This window comes from Aquila chrysaetos, chromosome 11 (assembly GCF_900496995.4).
Source record: "Aquila chrysaetos chrysaetos chromosome 11, bAquChr1.4, whole genome shotgun sequence".
NCBI lineage: Eukaryota > Metazoa > Chordata > Aves > Accipitriformes > Accipitridae > Aquila > Aquila chrysaetos.
In genome coordinates this window covers 23,000,404-23,017,927 of record NC_044014.1, presented here as the reverse complement: position 1 = coordinate 23,017,927, position 17,524 = coordinate 23,000,404, and the positions used below count along the sequence as shown (strand labels likewise).

General features: G+C 50.3%; 1 protein-coding gene across 2 annotated transcripts; it reads left to right on the top strand.

The window, feature by feature from the left end:
* The first annotated feature begins 1,278 nt into the window (after nucleotides 1–1,278).
* On the top strand, nucleotides 1,279–15,428 carry LOC115348607 (2-hydroxyacylsphingosine 1-beta-galactosyltransferase-like). 2 transcript variants are annotated; one of them, XM_030031547.2, is made up of 6 exons: nucleotides 1,279–1,365; nucleotides 8,145–8,989; nucleotides 12,498–12,637; nucleotides 12,808–12,884; nucleotides 13,268–13,487; nucleotides 14,455–15,428. In XM_030031547.2, exons 2-6 carry the CDS (start codon nucleotides 8,147–8,149, stop codon nucleotides 14,768–14,770), a joined length of 1,596 nt encoding a protein of 531 aa, XP_029887407.1. In that variant the 5' UTR covers nucleotides 1,279–1,365; nucleotides 8,145–8,146; the 3' UTR covers nucleotides 14,771–15,428. The 2 variants fall into 2 exon arrangements, with proteins under 2 accessions (XP_029887407.1, XP_029887408.1); XM_030031548.2 differs by lacking the exon at nucleotides 1,279–1,365 and adding an exon at nucleotides 2,982–3,039.
* The last annotated feature ends 2,096 nt before the right edge of the window (nucleotides 15,429–17,524 follow it).

The following is a 17,524-nucleotide window of genomic DNA, read 5'->3' as shown; positions in this document are numbered from 1 at the left end:
AGCTGGCTGTTGAGTGACTCTGCAAGAAATTTGGATAAAACTCTAGAGTAATATTTGCTTATACAAAGACAAACTGAGGCTGCTCAAGTCCCTTCCTACCAGAATATCTGGTTAGTTCTTCTCAAATATTGCTGCCAATTTAGCTGTATGGCAGCTGGCAATATAACTTAAGTAGCACCAGCCTATGGGAATAGGAAACAGTAGGCCATAACTGAAAAATTCTGTATATACCTGGCTAAAAGAAGTAATTTCTGTGTCCCCTTAGACATGTGCCCATGTGTGCAGGGAAAAGAAACTTGCTAATAGGTAGGGCCTATTAGAGAGAGAGTGGTGGAGATCTTGTGTGCTGTAGTGCTTATTTTTACCCCTTGTGCTATGCTTCTGTGGAAAGGTTGGGATGAATCGCCAGGCAGATTGGGCTGTCAACTGCTCTGTAAGCAACGCTGTCTGCCACCGCCTTCCACCTCAAATGTGGTGTTGTAGGAGAAGGTGTAACACTCACTGTCTGAAGTTTCAGCAGCAGATGCAAAGAATATTGTTAGCCTCGCTGGAGATCAGCAGCTGACTGAGCACGTGCAACAAGTGGTGGGTTGGGGAATGCTTTGTGAGACTCTCAAAGCTACGTGCTCTCCCATGTGCTTGGCACTCCTAGGGGAATACGGCTCCCTTGGCAAGGTTTTGCAGCTGCTAGGCAGGCTTAACCTACATCTCTGCTCTCTGCCGCTGTCCTGCTGTAAAGGACACACCTCGTGGAGCACCTCGGCTTAGTTTCCCTGTGCATCACTGGTGCAGTTTCTGCTGCGGTTAAGGCTGGAACTGGACTAACAGGACATCCCCCTCTGGCATGTGCTGTACATGTATGGGTGACCGTCCCCGGCGTCCTAATTCCCCTATGCGCCATCCTTTCCATTTCGCTGTCCTGAGTACTGTGCGTGCAACCCCGCCGTCCCCCTCCTCTCACGGATCCCGCAGAGGGGGTCCTGGCTCTGTCAGTGACTGAGTGGGGTCCAGCCCCGGTCAGTGGAGAGGTGCTCTGACGCCCTTTTGACACACCGGCCCGGCAGGAGACACAAGCGGGAGCTGCCGGGCACTGCCTCCCTGCCTGCCCGAGCTGCCGGAGCGGGGCGGGGGCGGCTCTCCGTGCTCCCCCCATCGACCCTCTCGCCCCGCTTCCGTGCGGCCGAGCGCCTGCCTCGGCCCGGGCGGGCGGGGCGGCCCGTGGGTGCGGCCCGTGGGCCGGGGCTGCGCCGCCCGGCCCCGCCCGCGCCCGCCGCCGGCCGGCCTGAAAGGGGAAGGCGGGCGGCGGCTGCTGCTCCCTTCTCACCGCCGCCACTCGGGCCGCGCTCCCGGCGGGACTCGCTGCAGGTGGGTGCCGGCACGGCTGCCGGCGGGGCGGGCGTGGCGGAGGGGTCCGGGACGGGCGGTCCGAGAGGTAGCCGGCGCGGGAGCAGCTGCGCCCGGTGCTCCTCACCCCCGCCGCCCCATCCTTCCCGTCCCGTCCCGTCCCGCCGGGGCGGCTCTCGGCCCCGCAGGTGCGGCGCCGCCTCCCTGTCGGGGCGCCCGCGGCGAGCCCTGGGGAGCGCCCCGCCGCCGCCGGTGCGAGCGCGGCCCAGGGCTGCGGCGTCCGCCCCGTCGCCGGCCGTCCCGCCCGGCTGCCGTGCGAGCAGGAGGGTCCTTCTGCCCCCGGGCGCTCGCGGCGGCAGCGGGGTCGGTGGGCTGCGCGGACGGGTTGGCTCGGCGTGAGCTGCGGGCGCGGGCGGTGGGAGCGCCCGCGGGTGCTGCACGGCCGCCGGTGGCGCCCCGGCAGAACGCTGAAGGGCTGGATCGAACTTTCTGAGCTAATGGCAGAGGCGCCTGAACGCTTCTCTGCTGCTGGCAGGGAGGGAGAGAGGGCAACGGTTTGAGTTCCCAGCTGGCGGCTTGGCCCTGACTCTGCCGGGATGTGTGTGAAGAGCCTGTGTGACTTCAAGAGGGCTACTGAAGGGCGCGAGTTAAGCATCTGCTTAACTGTGCAGGATCAGAGCCTTGGCACCTGAACAAATGTTCAAAGCGCTTTCGTGTGACTTGCTTCATCTTCCTCTAGGAGATTAGATCTCAGGAGTGTCTTCCCTCTCTTGTTCTGCCTCCTCTTCCTATGCATCCCTCCTCAACCTTTGTTTGTGGCCTCTCAGCCAGGTCTCATTCCTCCGGTGTGCTCAGAGCCAAGGAGCTGTTTGATTTGGGTTTTTTGGGGGGGGGTGGTTTGGTTTTGTTTTGTTTTGTTTTTTACGTGAGGGTGTCAATTGCTTTATTGAAGATAAGACTCATCTCTAGTTTCTCCGCTTCTGTAATTCTGTCAAATGTGATCAGACTTGTCTGTCAGGACTTTATCAATCCCCAGTGCTTCCTACACAAGGTTTCACAACCTTCTGGGATGTTTAATGACTTTTCTTTTAATGTGACGCTTCTCTGCAGAAAGAAACTGAAATGACAGGGCAGTAAATAGAAAACTCTTTTCCTCTCCACCCCTCTTGACCGCTTCTCTAAAGTTTGGTCACTTCTATCTCTCCAGTTTTCTCTGCAGTCTCAAGAACTTGTTCAACTTGGTTGTCATGCAGACACAACCCCTTCTTAAGACCAAAATGTGCACTGAACTGTTGTGTGCTCTCACTTCAATATCTATGGCTCACATGAATATTTGGAAATGGCCCCAAGCCTTTCGGTCTCTTGCATCCAGGGATTACAAATAATGTTCTTAAGTACTTCCACACTGCAGACCTGAGACTGCTCACAAGGAGCACGGCCTCACATCAGCCGCTTCTGTCTTGGCAACCGCGCTGCAAGTGAGGGGAAAAGGCCATCTGGAACAACTTGCTGTTGCAGAGCACCGTCGTGTCACAAATCACCTCTGTCCCTTTCAGAAGACAACCAGGAAGCCTGTGGACTTGGGGTAGGGGGAAGCTCGCTTACCACCTGGACAGATTAAATGTATGACAAGAGGCCAAATGGGGAAGCAGATCTGCGGTGTTTGACACCATCCCCCGGCTCAAGTTCTTGAAGGTGTGTATAGTTTCAAATACCTTGATAGCTGAGATACAGATCTTTATTTATTTTCTCAGTTGTTACAGACCAGTATTTTCTTTAGTACCATGGTTCCCTGGCTGTGACCTATGGACTGCCAGCCTCCCGCTGGCCCACAGATTCCCAACTTGCCTGTAGACCTTCCTCCATGAAATTCTGATGAGCCAGGAAGGGTGTTGAAGATGGCCAAGGTCCCAAAAGCTTGGAACTGAGTGGGGACTACATCAACCGTTGTCCAAAATGGATGAGGGTAAAGAGAACACTTCAGATGCTGTTGTGTGGAAGCAGTAGCACCGAGTGTGGTGTAAAGTATGAGTTATTCTGATGCTGACCTGATCACTGTTGTGGTTGTTCCCTTTGGTCGTCTGGGGATCTGGGTTTTCTTCATTCTTTGTGTTTCTTGTGGGCCACCATGAAGATGTTGAAAGAAAAATGCTAGAAAGGTATGCTGTTTTGAGCAGACCATCTGTGCACTGTTCACTCTGTGTGCGAACAATATTTTTAGAAACTCAGGGCTGTGGGCTGCCTGGGGAGGCTTATATTTGAAGTGGAGTCTTTTTTTTCTTGCTCATTGTTTTCTACACTAAAATACTAATACTAGTATTAGTATACTGTAATACTAATGTTAGTATTTTAGGGTTAGTGTTATTTACCCAGGTGACTCTGGTGAAGCAGGAGTCTGTGACAATCCAAAACCAGAGCACAGAAGCCCACCAAGCACTGGGTTGGATGTGATTGAGGTTAGACTCCCCTGCTTCAACATATGCTTTATTAAGTTTACTTTATACAGCATTGTATCTTCTAGGTTTTTACTAGAGATTCCCCTGGGCATCTCCTGCTTGTAGTGTGACATCTTCCTGCAGTGGCAGAATTGGTCTCAGAACTGCATACTCACCTACTTGTATGGAGTTTTGGCTTCCATAAATTAGCCACATCTGGGTTGGCTGCCATCAACCTGATGGTAGCAGATGGTCCTGTGTTTTTCTGGATCATACCCAACAGGTGAGGCAAACTTTGGTCTCTTATTCTGCGAAGAGTTTTGAGCATCCAAGTGAAGATGCCTTTTCCTTTCGGCTTCAAATTAATTGTGCTGCTTTGTTAACTCTTGAGAAGTTTACAGTGAAAACAGCTCTTCTTACTGTGACCAAGAGCTGGATAGAGACTAGGATGCAGGAAGGGAAATAATTCAGCCCCCTGGATACAGGCTTCCAAGTCCTAGGCAGTAACTAGGTAATACAAAATACTGGAGGAGAGGGAGAGATGTAAATGGCAGGGTCCTTGCACTGGCGTCTGTTCGCTGCCCTTTCTTCATGGGCTTCTCTGCCTAGACTGCTGTCAGAGGTTTTAGTACTTCAACCTAATAAAAGGCACCTGAATTAAAGAAATGTTTATCTTTAGAGCTGTAGCTGTTCAGTTACTTCACTTAAGTTAAACTGATGTAATTTTCCATCAATATCAAAGTCATACCCTGTGAAACATGTTAAATAGGGCAAAATCAAGGGGCAAATTTCAGCCCATTAAGAGATTTCTCAGGGGGGTTTCAGAGGGCTGTTTTCTCTCTATTCCCTTTCTGCTGCCTCCCATTTCAATTTCAGTGCATTGCTGTGGCTTTGAAAGCAGACTCCGAGCAGCTGCGGGTGGCCAGGCGTGCAGGTCAGGGGGGATGCTGCTGCCCGCAGTGGCAGTCATGAGAGGGTTTCCCCCTGCCCACCTCTCCTGCAGCAGGCTCTGGTCCTGGCTCTTACCCGGGTGCCTGCCCTGCCGACTGCAGCAGTGAAGCTTAAAGCCTCTGTGGCATGGGCCTTTTTAATAGTTTTCTTGAACCCTGACTTCTGGCTGTAATGTTAACTGTGGTGTTGGGGGGATTGCTCTGTGTAAATCAGCCAGTCAGCGTGGCTTTACTGAGCGCTTGTCATGAAAACAGGGAAGGGTCTATTCTCTCTTTACAGGCCTTCTCCTTGCAGTGGCAGTGTTATTTCTTGCAATATTTATGATTTAGCCCCTAGCTCAGGACTTCCAGATCACAAATGAGGAGGTGGTTCTGTCTGCTCTGCTCTCAGATCTAGTGTGGGGTCTGTCGTTTACCTGGATTTCACACCTCTGCCAAGGTGCAGGCTGTGAATTCACATCCCTGCAGAATCGTGTTCCTGTGCCCAATGGTTTGGAGGTTTCTGTTGAAGACCACCTGCCTGCAGCCCGACAGCGGGTGCAGGATTCTGAACTCCCATAGCCAGAGGGCTGGGCTGCAGCCAGCACCCCGCCCTGCGGATGGTGCTGCACTGGCCACAGCACCTGCCCTTGCTGGAGGATCCTGCTGCAAAGCTTATGGGGCAGCTTTGTTGCTCAGTGTTGGTAAGATGTAAAGCGGGGAAGCGAGCAGGTAGATTTTGAGCCTTCCCTCATCTAGGCCATTTAGCCCTTGTGTGCATAAGGTCTGGGTCTTCTTTCCCCTTTGCTATCAACCTGAGATTCTAACAGTGACCAGTTGCTGAATAAGGGATGGAGAGAAGAGTACTGCCCTTTGAGCTGATAGTTATGCCTTGATTATATCCCAGGAGCACTAAAAAGCAGCGATGTGCCTGGTTGGAATCCTGCCTGATGTATCCAGCACAGATCTAGGGCTGGAGCTGTGGCCAGGGTACCTCTCTGGGCATGGCCAGAGCAGAGATTAGCTCTGGTGGTACCGAGCTGGGGTAGGAAAAAAGGTCCCTTCCTGCAGCCTGGCATCCTCTCACCACTTAGGAATATTTACAGCCTCCCTTGTGGCCTGGCCAGGGAGAAGGGGTTCCTGGGCCAGCACCCTTAGGGATTGCTCCTGATGTTGGAAGGGATGAAGCAGCCAACAGCAGTTTGCAGGTCTCCTGTGTCAGCATGTGCCCCTGGCCTGAGGGCTGAGATTGACAGCTTACTTGTCATTTGGATTTTGGTAGCCCACAGCAGGTCCCAGCAGAGCTGAGGGTCTCAGAAATGTCTGGCACGTAGGTCCACGGCATGTGGAGGACATGTTCCTTGCTGAAGATGGGTGACAAATTTTTTCTTTAAATAACTTGCACTGTTTCTTCATCTTGTTGCCCAATGAGAAAACACCCCGCCCCACATATAAAACCACTTTTTCTGCTCTTCTCAGCATACTTATGTGTGTGTACGACCTACCAGGTGCCCCAGGACAAGCCTACACCTGTTCCTGTCATGGAGCCTGTCCTGAGCTCCCCACTGTCCTGGAGAAAGCCAGCAGTACAGAGCTGCCATCCCTCCCTTTCTCCCCTGGAAGCTGCATGCGCTCTGGATCTGCTGTGCAAGGTCGCAGCCAAATGCTTTACCTTCTCTGGTGTTGAGCAGAATAAATCCCCTCTGGGCCTCTCAAGTAAGCAGAGAACTAGACCAGCTTTGTGGGCTGTAGCTCCCTGGTGGCCAGCGCTGCTGGCACGGGCCAGCCTGTTCCCGCTGGCAGGGAGGCAGGATTTTGGGCAGATCCTTACTTTCCTCACGGGGCTTCTACTCTCTTCTCTCCAGCCCATCACCTTTGTGTCCATCCTCCTGGAGCTCATGCTCTGTGGGTCCAACTACCCCCTTGGTATCTGCTAGCATTTCTCATGTTTCTCATCACTCCTGCAGGCACAGCCAGCCGGTTGGCCCTGGGTGGGAAGGGTGGGAGTCCAAGCACTAGTAGGAGTTGCCTGTGAAACAGCAGAGGGTCTCAGCCACTGACTGCTCTGTTCCTTTCTCATGTCCTGTCCCCACATGGGACAGGAGAGCAATGCAGTGGGAGTATGGCACTTTTACTCTCCCATGTCTGCACCCCCATATGCTATCTCTGGCCACAGATATCCAGCTGCTGAGGGGAGTCTGAAGGTGGTATTTAGCAGGATCTTATCTGGGACTTTCTTTCCTGCCTCTTAATTGATCAAGCAATAGTGGAGAGGCTGGCAGAAAATCTTGTACCAAATTCTGCTCTACCACATCCCTGCAGTCCTCCTGGGGCTTAGTGTGTGGGGCCATCCAAAATCCACTTATAATTGTTCCTATTGTAACTTCTTTCCCCCCACCCTTCCTAGCATGTCTGAACTGGGTCCTCAGGACACAGCTCTGCTTCTGACTATTCCCAAATAATTATCATGTAATTCTTCTCCTAAAATAATGTAAGGTGTGGGTGAGGCGCGTTCGCTTCCAGTGATGTAGCAACATCCCTTACACAACAGAAATGTTGGGTGTTTCACCAAACCGGGAATGGGATGATAGCCGTAGGAGTGTGACTAAGGGGCATCAGTGTGCCACGGGTGTTGCACGTTATCTGTGGGGCTGCTTTCTGGGTTTGCCTTCTTCCAGTGCATCAGCATCCTGGTGCCTGCTTTCCCTTCCCAGCTCTTTCCCCCGAGTCTCCCCATCGTCCCACAGCTGATCTGTAGCGGAGCAGCTCTGTCCAGACCCCTGGTGCACTCTCCGGGATTGCGGTTCCTCTCGGAGGGTCCTGCTGTGACCTGGGCTCGCTCCCACCCTGTCTGTGCTGAGCAAGGTGGTTTGCCAGCTTTGCGAGGGCCAAAGCCGGAGTTTGCCTCTCAGCATTTCCACGGGGCTCTGCAGGCCTCCCAGTGAGCTTGCACAGACATTAAGGGCTCAGAGGGAACCAGCTATTCTGGCTGGGCAGAAATAGAAATGAAATCCAGCTGTGCCTGTTCTGTAGCGGTAACTGGGGATTGAGCAGCAAGTGTCTCTGCTGGTGCTGAGACCCAGCAGAGCTCCTCCAGCCACTCTCCCTCTCTAACTCTCTGCAAGTCAGTCCGCTAGTTTTTGAGCCTTAGGACTACAGAGGAGAGGTTTTGAATTTCTGGAAATCTCCCCTGATACACCCTGATATCTGACTTTGGTTTTTTGGTTTTTTTTAATCTTTTGTGGCTTTTTAAAAATTCGTTTTTGGTGTTTGTTGATTTGTTGGGGTTTTTTTTTTCTCTAGTGATGAACTCTAGACTGCTCTCCTCTCCCAGCTCATGAGCTTCTGGCTGGCAGCTACAATCCCAGTTGTTAGTTGTCCAAGTACATGACAGAGCATTTAATACTATATTAATGGCATGTTTCTCTCCTTGCAGTGATGAAGGTGATGGTGCTACCATGCCCTGCTGCTCTTCTCTTCCTAGTGGCTGCATTCACTCCGGAGCCAATGCACTGTGCCAAGGTGCTGATCATGCCCACCATAGTCTTTGACAGCCACTTGCGAGTCTTTATGCGAGTGGCAGAGGCACTGACTGACCGGGGCCATGACCCCGTGCTACTTCTTCATGAGGGTCGGGATGTTGAAACCTACCTGCCTGGCTTCCGTGTGCAGAGGTACTGGGGTATCTTCAGCACAGAGAGTGCGGATGCCTGGGTGCAGGAGAAGATAAAGCGTGTCTTCCAGGGGAAGATGACCTCTCTGGAGATGTTTTCCTTTTTGGAGAAGTACCTGGAAAACTGTGACCTAGTGCTGGGAAACTATACCCTTCTGCAGAAACTCCAGTGTGAGCACTTTGACCTGCTGTTGGTGGACCCCAATGAGATGTGCGGCTTTATCCTGGCCCACATCCTCCATGTCAAATATGCTGTGATCTCCACTGGTTTCTGGTTCCCAGCGGAGATTGGTGCCACTTCACCCATTGCCTATGTCCCTGAGTTCAACTCCCTGATGACAGACAGGATGGGCTTCTTTGGTAGGACTTGGAATCTCCTAGTCTACATGATCACTCGCGTGGCTACAAAGCTGGTCATCCTGCCCAAGTTTGAACGCCTCATGGAGAAGCATAGGGTGGAGCCCAAGACATCCATGTTGGACCTTGTCCATGGAACTAGTCTCTTTTTCCTCTGTAATGATGTGGTGCTGGACTTTCCCCGTCCGACGCTCCCCCACGTCATTTTCACAGGGGGGATCCTCGCTGAGCCTGCAAAGCCCCTTCCAGTGGTAAGTGCAGGAATGCTTTGAGAATCATAGAATCATTTAGGTTGGAAAAGACCTTCAAGATCATCGAGTCCAACCATCATCCATGCCCACTAAACCATGTTGTGGAGTACCTTGTCTATGCATTTTTTGAATACCTCCAGGGACGGTGACTCAACCACTTCCCTGGGCAGCCTATTCCAATGCCTGACAACCCCCTCAGTAAAGAAATTTTTCCTAATATCCAACCTAAATCTCCCTTGCCGCAACTTGAGGCCATCTCCTCTCGTCCTATCTCTAGCCACCTGACAGAAGAGACCAGCACCCACCTCACTACAACCCCCTTTCAGGTAGTTGTAGAGAGCGATAAGGTCTCCCCTCAGCCTCCTTCTCTCCAGACTAAACAGCCCCAGCTCCCTCAGCTGCTCCTCATAAGACTCGTGCTCCAGGCCCCTCGCCAGCTTTGTTGCCCTTCTCTGGATACGCTCCAGCAACTCAATGTCTGTCCTGTAGTGAGGGGCCCAAAACTGAACACAGTACTCGAGGTGCAGCCTCACCAGTGCCGAGTACAGGGGAACAATCACCTCCCTGCTCCTGCTGGCCACACTGTTTCTGGTACAGGCCAGGATGCCGTTGGCCGCCTTGGCCACCTGGGCACACTGCTGGCTCATATTCAGCTGGCTGTCGACCAGCACCCCCAGGTCTTTCTCTGCTGGGCAGCTGTGATTGCACATTAACCTGAGGAGTTATTCAGTGCAGATCTTCTTTTGAAGAATATTGTAAAAGCTCTGAAGCCCCAGGAGTCTGGAAAGCAGCTGTGTTTTAGTGCTTGGGTGCAGCAGGGAGACGGAGAATACTGAGGACAGTGGGGTTGCAGGGAGGATGTAGAATTAAGTTGTCCGCTCTGAAGTGGGATTTGGCTTCACTGTCCATGTAAAATAGTGTGTGGAAGTCCTAAATTGGCAGTGTTGCCCCTGGGACTTGAGCATAAGTATTTTGTTCCTACACTTGAAGCGGAAATGGGAAGAACAGCTAGTCTTCATTGCTTCATCACTGATTTATGTCAATCCAGAATTTCCTCCTTAATCCTATTTCTTGCAGGGTGTTTCTGCCCTCAAAACTGTAGTCTTAAGAACCCATAGGAGAGAGCTGTGCTTATTCCTTCATGAAATTCAGTGTGGAATCCCAAAGTGTACAAAACTGAAGCGTATCATCCCCTTTTTCTCATGGTCCAGCCCTGAAGGAAAACCCACCAGGCATCCAGGAGGCTTTCTCTAGCCTGTACCTCACTATCCCCAGTAATAAATTTGGAGGGACAAGCTCTTAAAGCCTCCAACTGAAGACAATATTGGAACAGAGCAGGACCTGTCTGCCATTCCTCCCATTGCCTTGCCACTTTTACAAACACTGGGAGGAAATAAACCTGGATAATGACACTTGGGCAGTCAGGTTGTCCTGGTCCTGACTAAGGGACTGAAATAGAGATAAGATTTGAGTTTCAAGTGATTAGAAGCCTGTCATGATCTCTGATGGCAGCTTTAATAGAGACTGTGGGTGCCAATTTTTTCCAGTTAAAAGGAAAAAGTGAGGTCAGGTGCTTTAGAACAGAAGTTCTCCAGATGTGTATGGCTGGACATCACCCTTTCCTATGTGGCATGACATACAGATAACACAACGCATGTAGGGTGCTCCAAAAGCTGTGTCAGAGAGTGGCTGCCTCACAGCTCTTGCAAAACACTGGCTTGGTCCAATCTGGCCACAAACACGCCTGCCTTATAAAGAAGGGAGTTGTTTGCTAGGGCATTACTCATGTGCTTCACAGCTTCCAGAACAGATCCCAGGGCGCCTAAGGGAAGAATGATGGAGATAAGTCTGGAACCCTGCAGTAGGCGGTGGCTTTCATGCTAGCAGGCAGGCATGTCTGTGTCCAGGTTATGGGATGCCAGCAGAAGAGAGGGCCTCTGTAGGTCTAGCTGTAGCTTAAGGAATCTCCCATCTGAATTGGAGCAGAGTTATGCAATTAAGGTGTTTATTTCCTTGTATTTGAGACACTGTGATTGCGAGTTCCTCTAATTAGGAAATACAGATATGTGTTTGAGAAATGGTGAGAACTTTTGGTTGTCAACCATGCTTCCCTAGCAACTTTAGTACTGTTTCTGACAGTCAAATATTAAGGCCCAATTATAATGGATAACATAATCATCTGTTATATGAGTCATTGTACTTTTATTTAGAAAAGTAAAACTAGCACTTTCTCTTCTTTAACAGTTTTAGTGGTTGTATTGCTCAAAGCATGTGAAACTCAAGAGAATGGAGAAACCAAAATCCCTCAGTTGAAAACTTTTTGATTCCTGGTTGTTGGGTTGTTTTAGGGCTTTTTTAAGCATTTCTGCAAAGATAGGTTTGAGTCTCTGAAGCATAAAACAAAGGACAAATATCCCCAGAGAGTAACAGTAACATGTGCTTTGTAACTCTTCTGTACTATGATCCCCCAACCTGTAGACTACTATAAATAAGATGTTCTGAATTAATCATCCTATTTCTCTCCTTTAATAACAGGAAGAACTTTTTTTTTGCCCTTCATGTTCTTCTACGGTGTTTATTTCAAGGAAGTATTCATATTCAAAGACAGATTTTATGAAACTTCCCTAAAATGCTCCTCACTGTGATATATGGGAAACTTGAAGCAGGACAGAATCCATAATGAGAAATAGGCTTAGCCCAGCCTGGCATAAAAGGGAACAGTCTGTGTTTGCTCCACAGCAGCTGTAGCGGCTGATTTCTTCTCCCTGCAGCCTTCTGGCACCAGTTGAAAAAAGTATGGACTCTGTTCTAGACACACACCTGTTTATGTAGCATTACAGGTAGCCTCTAAACGAAGGACAAACAACCATGGGTTTTGCTGGAGCTGTAGCTACCTCTCTGCCTAGTGACCAAAACCTAAATCTGCTACCTGCAAGTAGCTGTCAAGGATGGGTATAACTCTCCTGGCAAGAGGGCAAAACCTTCTGCCACCTCCAGGAGCCTTTGACATTGGAGAGTTAGTGAGGAATCTCCAGTGAGATGTTGTTCCCAGCCCTGCCTGCCTGATGTTTTGTCTGTTGCATCAGCCTACAGCTGGAGACCCTGACAGGCCTCCTGCCTTAGTGCTGATGGAAAATAGCCTTCCTCTTTTTACTCCAATTTCCTTCTTGCTCTGGCTGCTCCTATGTAGGCCCTATGTTTTCAGAGCCCTCCTTGCCAAAGAACAATTGTGTTACCTCCAAAGCAGGAGGTAATGCTATGAAATGCAAGTTTTGGACACCTCCCTGCAAGCTCCCAAGCCCAGCAGGTACTCAAGTAATTTCTGCCTGGCTGGGTGCAGAAATCACAGTGGTTTTAGAGTTTGTTGCCTGGTGAAAACCATGTAGCTTTGTGCTCCAGGTAGATTTGGTATCATCCTTCATAGATAACTTTCTACTGGCAGAAGCAACAGTGGGAAGGGCTTTTCTCCCATAAGACTTCAAGGCACCTGTGTGTGTTTTTCCCGCAGGGTCTGCGTCTCTGGGTGGAAGCAGCAGATGCGGGTGTTGTTGTTGTCTCCTTTGGCATTGGGATCCGAGCCCTTCCGAGCGATTTGGTGGAGAAGATGGCTGGCGCGTTTGCTCGCCTCCCACAGAGGGTGGTGTGGAGGTGAGGAGGGAATGGGATTCCTTTTAATTCTAGTTGGATGAAAATCAATATTGAGAGGTGATTCATCTCAAAACACAGAATTTGTTTCCACTTCTTGATCTGATTGAATTTATAATTGTTCTCTGTGTGTTTCTTTTCCCTTTTTCCCCCTCCTTTATCTCCTCCCACAGATACTTTGGGCAGAAGCCAAGAAACCTGGGTGAGAATACGCTGATGATGGGGTGGCTGCCCCAGAATGACCTGCTAGGTAAGGCTGGGCTCTGTGTGTGTGTGTGCCGCTAGCAACATCCCTGGAGTTTAGCCCAAACCACAGCAAAGGCACACAAGGACAACAGCACCTGTGTGGGTCTAAGTCTGTTGCTTGTTGCGAGTCTGATCTGTACAAAACATGGTCCTCACCTAACGCCTGCTTGAAGCTGCGTCTTGGCCCCTATCTCCCTCCTCCTCCAGGCACTACTCAGCAAGTTTTGGGCTGCCAAAAGCCAGGTGTGTTCCCAAAGGGTAACATCCTCTCTGCTTAGCATGCTTGGTTTTCCCTAAACATACACCAACGCTGTGTGTTGAAGCAGCCAGCGGTAGCCGTGTTTCAGCATGGAAGGCACTGACCTGCTGCCGTTTCTTTGCCTGCAGGCCATCCCAATGTGAAAGCCTTCGTCAGCCACTGCGGAATGAACGGTGTATTTGAGGCAATTTATCATGGTGTACCAGTGGTGGGATTTCCTTTCTATGGGGACCAGTTTGACATCATGACCAGAGTACAGGCAAAGGGCATGGGTATCCTCATGGACTGGAGCAGAGTGAAAGAAGAGGATCTTTACCAAGCTGTCGTCACAGTTACCTCCGACCCCAGGTGAGGCATCCAGAAGCATTGAGCTCTTCCGTGGTGCAGACTGTATGTAGGGACCAGTGTGTCTTTGTGTTGACCCCTACACAACTTGTGGTGGCTTCTGGACCAAGCAGAGTTGCAAGCAGCTGGCCAGACATGTTAGTGCCTCCAAATCTTGAGATCAGGTCCAGGAGGAGATACTCCAGCATTTGCTGTCAGAGAGCATGATCTAGTCCTGTTTGACTCTGACTGTAATTTTCTTAGAAAGCTTCCCGAGATGCTGAGGCACAAACTTCTCCTTTTAATGCTAGCCAGTCATCAGGGAAAATAAGATTGCAACCTCACTTTGGAATCTCCCTGGTCTTGTCCAAACAGCTTTCTGTAGAAACAGTGCAGAGAGTGGACATCAGGTAATGCTCCAACTGTTCCTTCTGACAACCAGATACTCTGCCCTTTCCTAGATCTGCTGCAGCACAGCGACACAGGGCTCCCGCTTTCCAACAGGGCACGTGCAACTGCTAGAGTTTGAAATGCTGTCTGAGGGCTTGATTTTGTTGTTGTTGTTACCTGTTAGGAGCTCTCAACTACTGACCTCAGTGTAAGTTGTTAAGGTGTTGCAACTCAGTACCTTGAAGGATTTGGCCAGTTATCAAGTGTGCAACTGTTGCTTGATGCTGGGTGAGGTCTTTGGGTGCAAACTCCCCTCAGAAAGCAACAATCCACACCAACCCACCGAGCAGGTACTTGGGAGCTGAACTGCCAGTCTTGTTAACAAACCACAAAGTAAGATAACTCTCTGGCTTATGCTGCCATGGCTAACGATTGCCATCAGAGTGGCTTTCAGAGGCATATATGAAGAGAATCATGGAAGAAATTCGCCACTTTTTCAAGGTATTATTTGGGACTTGAAAGCACCACTGGTCACCTCAGACAACTTCTCAGCCATGAAGCTCCTGTCAGAAGGATAACTTCTTGTCTTCTTCCCTTGCAGCTACAGAAAAGCAGCCAAGATCATCTCGGCTTTGCACCTGGACAGACCGATGCATGCTCTCAATAGGACAGTGTATTGGCTCGAGTACATCCTTCGTCACGATGGGGCACCATATCTTCGCCCTGCTGTCTACGACCTCTCCTTATATGAGTACTTCTGCCTGGACATTTTGGCTCTTCTCTTGTTGTGTCTGGCCGGTATTGGATTCATCCTCTACAAGTCTGTGGTGTGGTGCAGAAGGAAGAAGGCCAGCCCTGTGTATCAAAACGGCAATTGCATGAAAGGCCACTTCACAGAAGAGAAGAAATTGCAGTAGTGGCTCAGCATGTTCCAGGGCACATCCCGTCACTGTGAAACAAACTGCTGCTGTGCCAAGAAATGTACGGCACGCAGGCACGGAGAGAGGTGAAAGATCGGCAGGTCTGGATGAGAAGAGTGGGGCGGGAGGAGTGTTGCAAAGGCCTGTGTGCACACCTCTGTGTACAGCACCTGTGGGCGGGGGCGCGGATTCAGGCGTGGGTGGAAGCACTTGGCCAGGACGCTGGGAATGGGGCATGGGTAGGTAGACTTCCAGGGAGGACTGCAAGTTGTTCCCTTTGTATTGCACGTTGGTTTAGATGCTGGTGTTGCTCTTCTGGCTTTTTGGATCTTCTGTGGAGGCTCTGGAGGTAGGAATAGCATTTCATGTGTGGCAGAGACTGTTTCTGTTCTGCCTTGTTACCAAGAACCTCAGGAGTCAGGATTCCTTTACATACAAGTGAGGACCTGAAGTAGAGCTGTGGACAGGGAAGGGCACTGAAAGTATCATCTACAAAAGAATGAAATTGGTCTGGTTTAAGTTCTGTGGGTAAATACTGTTCTTCCTCCTTCGATCAACCCTCTGCAATCCTGTCTGTGTTTGAGCTAAATTATTATTTTTTAAAATAAAGTTACGTTCTTTCTCCTGTGTGGCAGTTCTCCAGTCTTGGTTTAATGTGAACCTGTAATCCTTGTAACAGGATGTTGTTCAGGCAAGATTAAAGTGCTTTTTCCTTCTCGTTACTGCTGCTATGGTCTCCACATACCTCTGGATCCCTACAAACCTCCATCAGCAATTCCTTTTGGTCTTCCCACAGGGTTTCAGGCAGTGCCTTCCCTCCTCTGCCAGTGCGTGACACACACCCATGACAAAGAGTCTCCAAACCTGTGATAAAAGAATTTGGAACAGGTGCAAGTGCCAGGACCACAGGAAGAGCAGCCAGTAGCTTGGAGAGCTGGACATAGGCAATGGGCCATACAGCATGTTTATAGAAGCAACAAGCTCTGCTCTTCCTGAAGAAAACAGAATTGCCTGCTCATTTCAATGTGAACAGGCATACTGTTGCCCCACTTGGGGACATGGTATGGAGCAATACCTATGTGTTTCTACTCACCCTGGGCTCTAAGGCAAACCCACGCTTCAGTGCAATTGCACAGCCCACCTGCAGCTTTGGCTGATGGTCCAACTGGCAATGCCCCACGCTGAGGGTCAAGGGCTGTGCTCCATGCTCTCAGCTGGGGCCACTGCAGCACTGGCACAAGCTGGAGAGTAACCTTATTGCCACTGCTGCCCTCACTGGTGTTTCCAGGCTCTGCTCTTGCTTGCTGTTGCATGTGTTTCTTTTTCCAGATGAAAGGTGTGTTGCCATGTACAACCTAGCAAACAGCAGTTTAGCTGGGCTCCTCTGAGGCCAGGCACTGCTGCCTTCCCTCCCTAACCCTCAGCTTGCAGAGGGGCTGTGGTGAAGAAGGCTTTGGATGAGAATCTCATTTGCCATCAAGGACAGATGAGAAGAGCCCATAGACCTAAGCTGGGACCTGTAACTGTCCCATGGCAGAAGCTGCTCTTCCTGGAGTTTCCTGCTGCCTTCTGGGATGCCCAAGCCTGACCATGGTCAGTGGTGGGCATGGCAACCCATCGGTCTTGCTCTGTAGCAGCCCTATGTGGCTTCATGCCCCCTGAGCTGAGGATGTGGAGTCTAATTGTCCCCAGTGGGGGTTGGGGAGAGATCAGAGCAAGGTGAGCTGCTAACAGGTAGTAGGGGAAAAACAGGGATTGTAGTTAAGTGGTAGAAACACTGGCTACCTGGCACCTTTCTGCCTGTGAGTTGAAATTTAAAGGTTGATGGGGTTTGGGGGGGAAAAAAGATATTGCCACAAGTTTTGCAGCATGCCTGCCAGTTGCACTATGGTGGCTTTGTTGGCATATCCTAGCAGATGAGTGTGGACAAGGGGGTGGAGGTGGGGCATTTTGCTCAGTTCTTTGTCATCTCTGGGGTGGAAAAGGGAGATCGTTGCTGCTGCCTACGTGAGAGTTTGGCTATTTAGATTAAGCTGAATATAGCAAGTGAGTTGGGAAGCTTGTGGCTTGGTGACAGCGTTGGGTTGCTTTGACCTTAAACAGAAGAAAAAAGAGCGAGATGACAAATGCACCATGTTTGCAAACTGATGCTCCAATGGAGTGGCTTGTCTCCGTCCCCCACAGCCCAGCTGTGTGGCAAAACACAATGGAGGTGAAGGGCTGCTTCAGTTTGGCTGTGCCCCACAGCAGTCACCTCTGGCCTCGGAGGAGCTGCAGGAGAGGGTACCAGCACCAACCTTGCGCAGCAAAATCCTCCAGGCCAGATGCAGATCACCAGTGCTGGCATCACGGAGGAAACGGGGGCACCATGGCCTGATGGGGCCAGAGACCTGCCCATTGTTTTGCTTGCAAGTGAAAGAGTGGAGAGAAATGTTTGAGACACAAGGAGCCTGTGTGGGCTTACAAAAATGTGAGTCTGTTTTCCAGCTTTCTGAGGACGCTACCTTCTTGCTGTTCACAATTTCAGAAAGAAGTTGAAGCCAGCACCACATGCAGCATTAGCATGTTATCTCCTATTAGAGAAGTCCTTAACTCCTTGAGCTTTTCATGACTACTTTCATTTCTAAATGTATAGCAGAGTTAGGAGGCATGTCTATCCAGGGAGTCAAAATATATATAGTGTATTAAAAAGTGATTCAACAATTTGGTGAGAACTACTTCTAATGGAGTAAAGCACAAACCTGCCCAAGG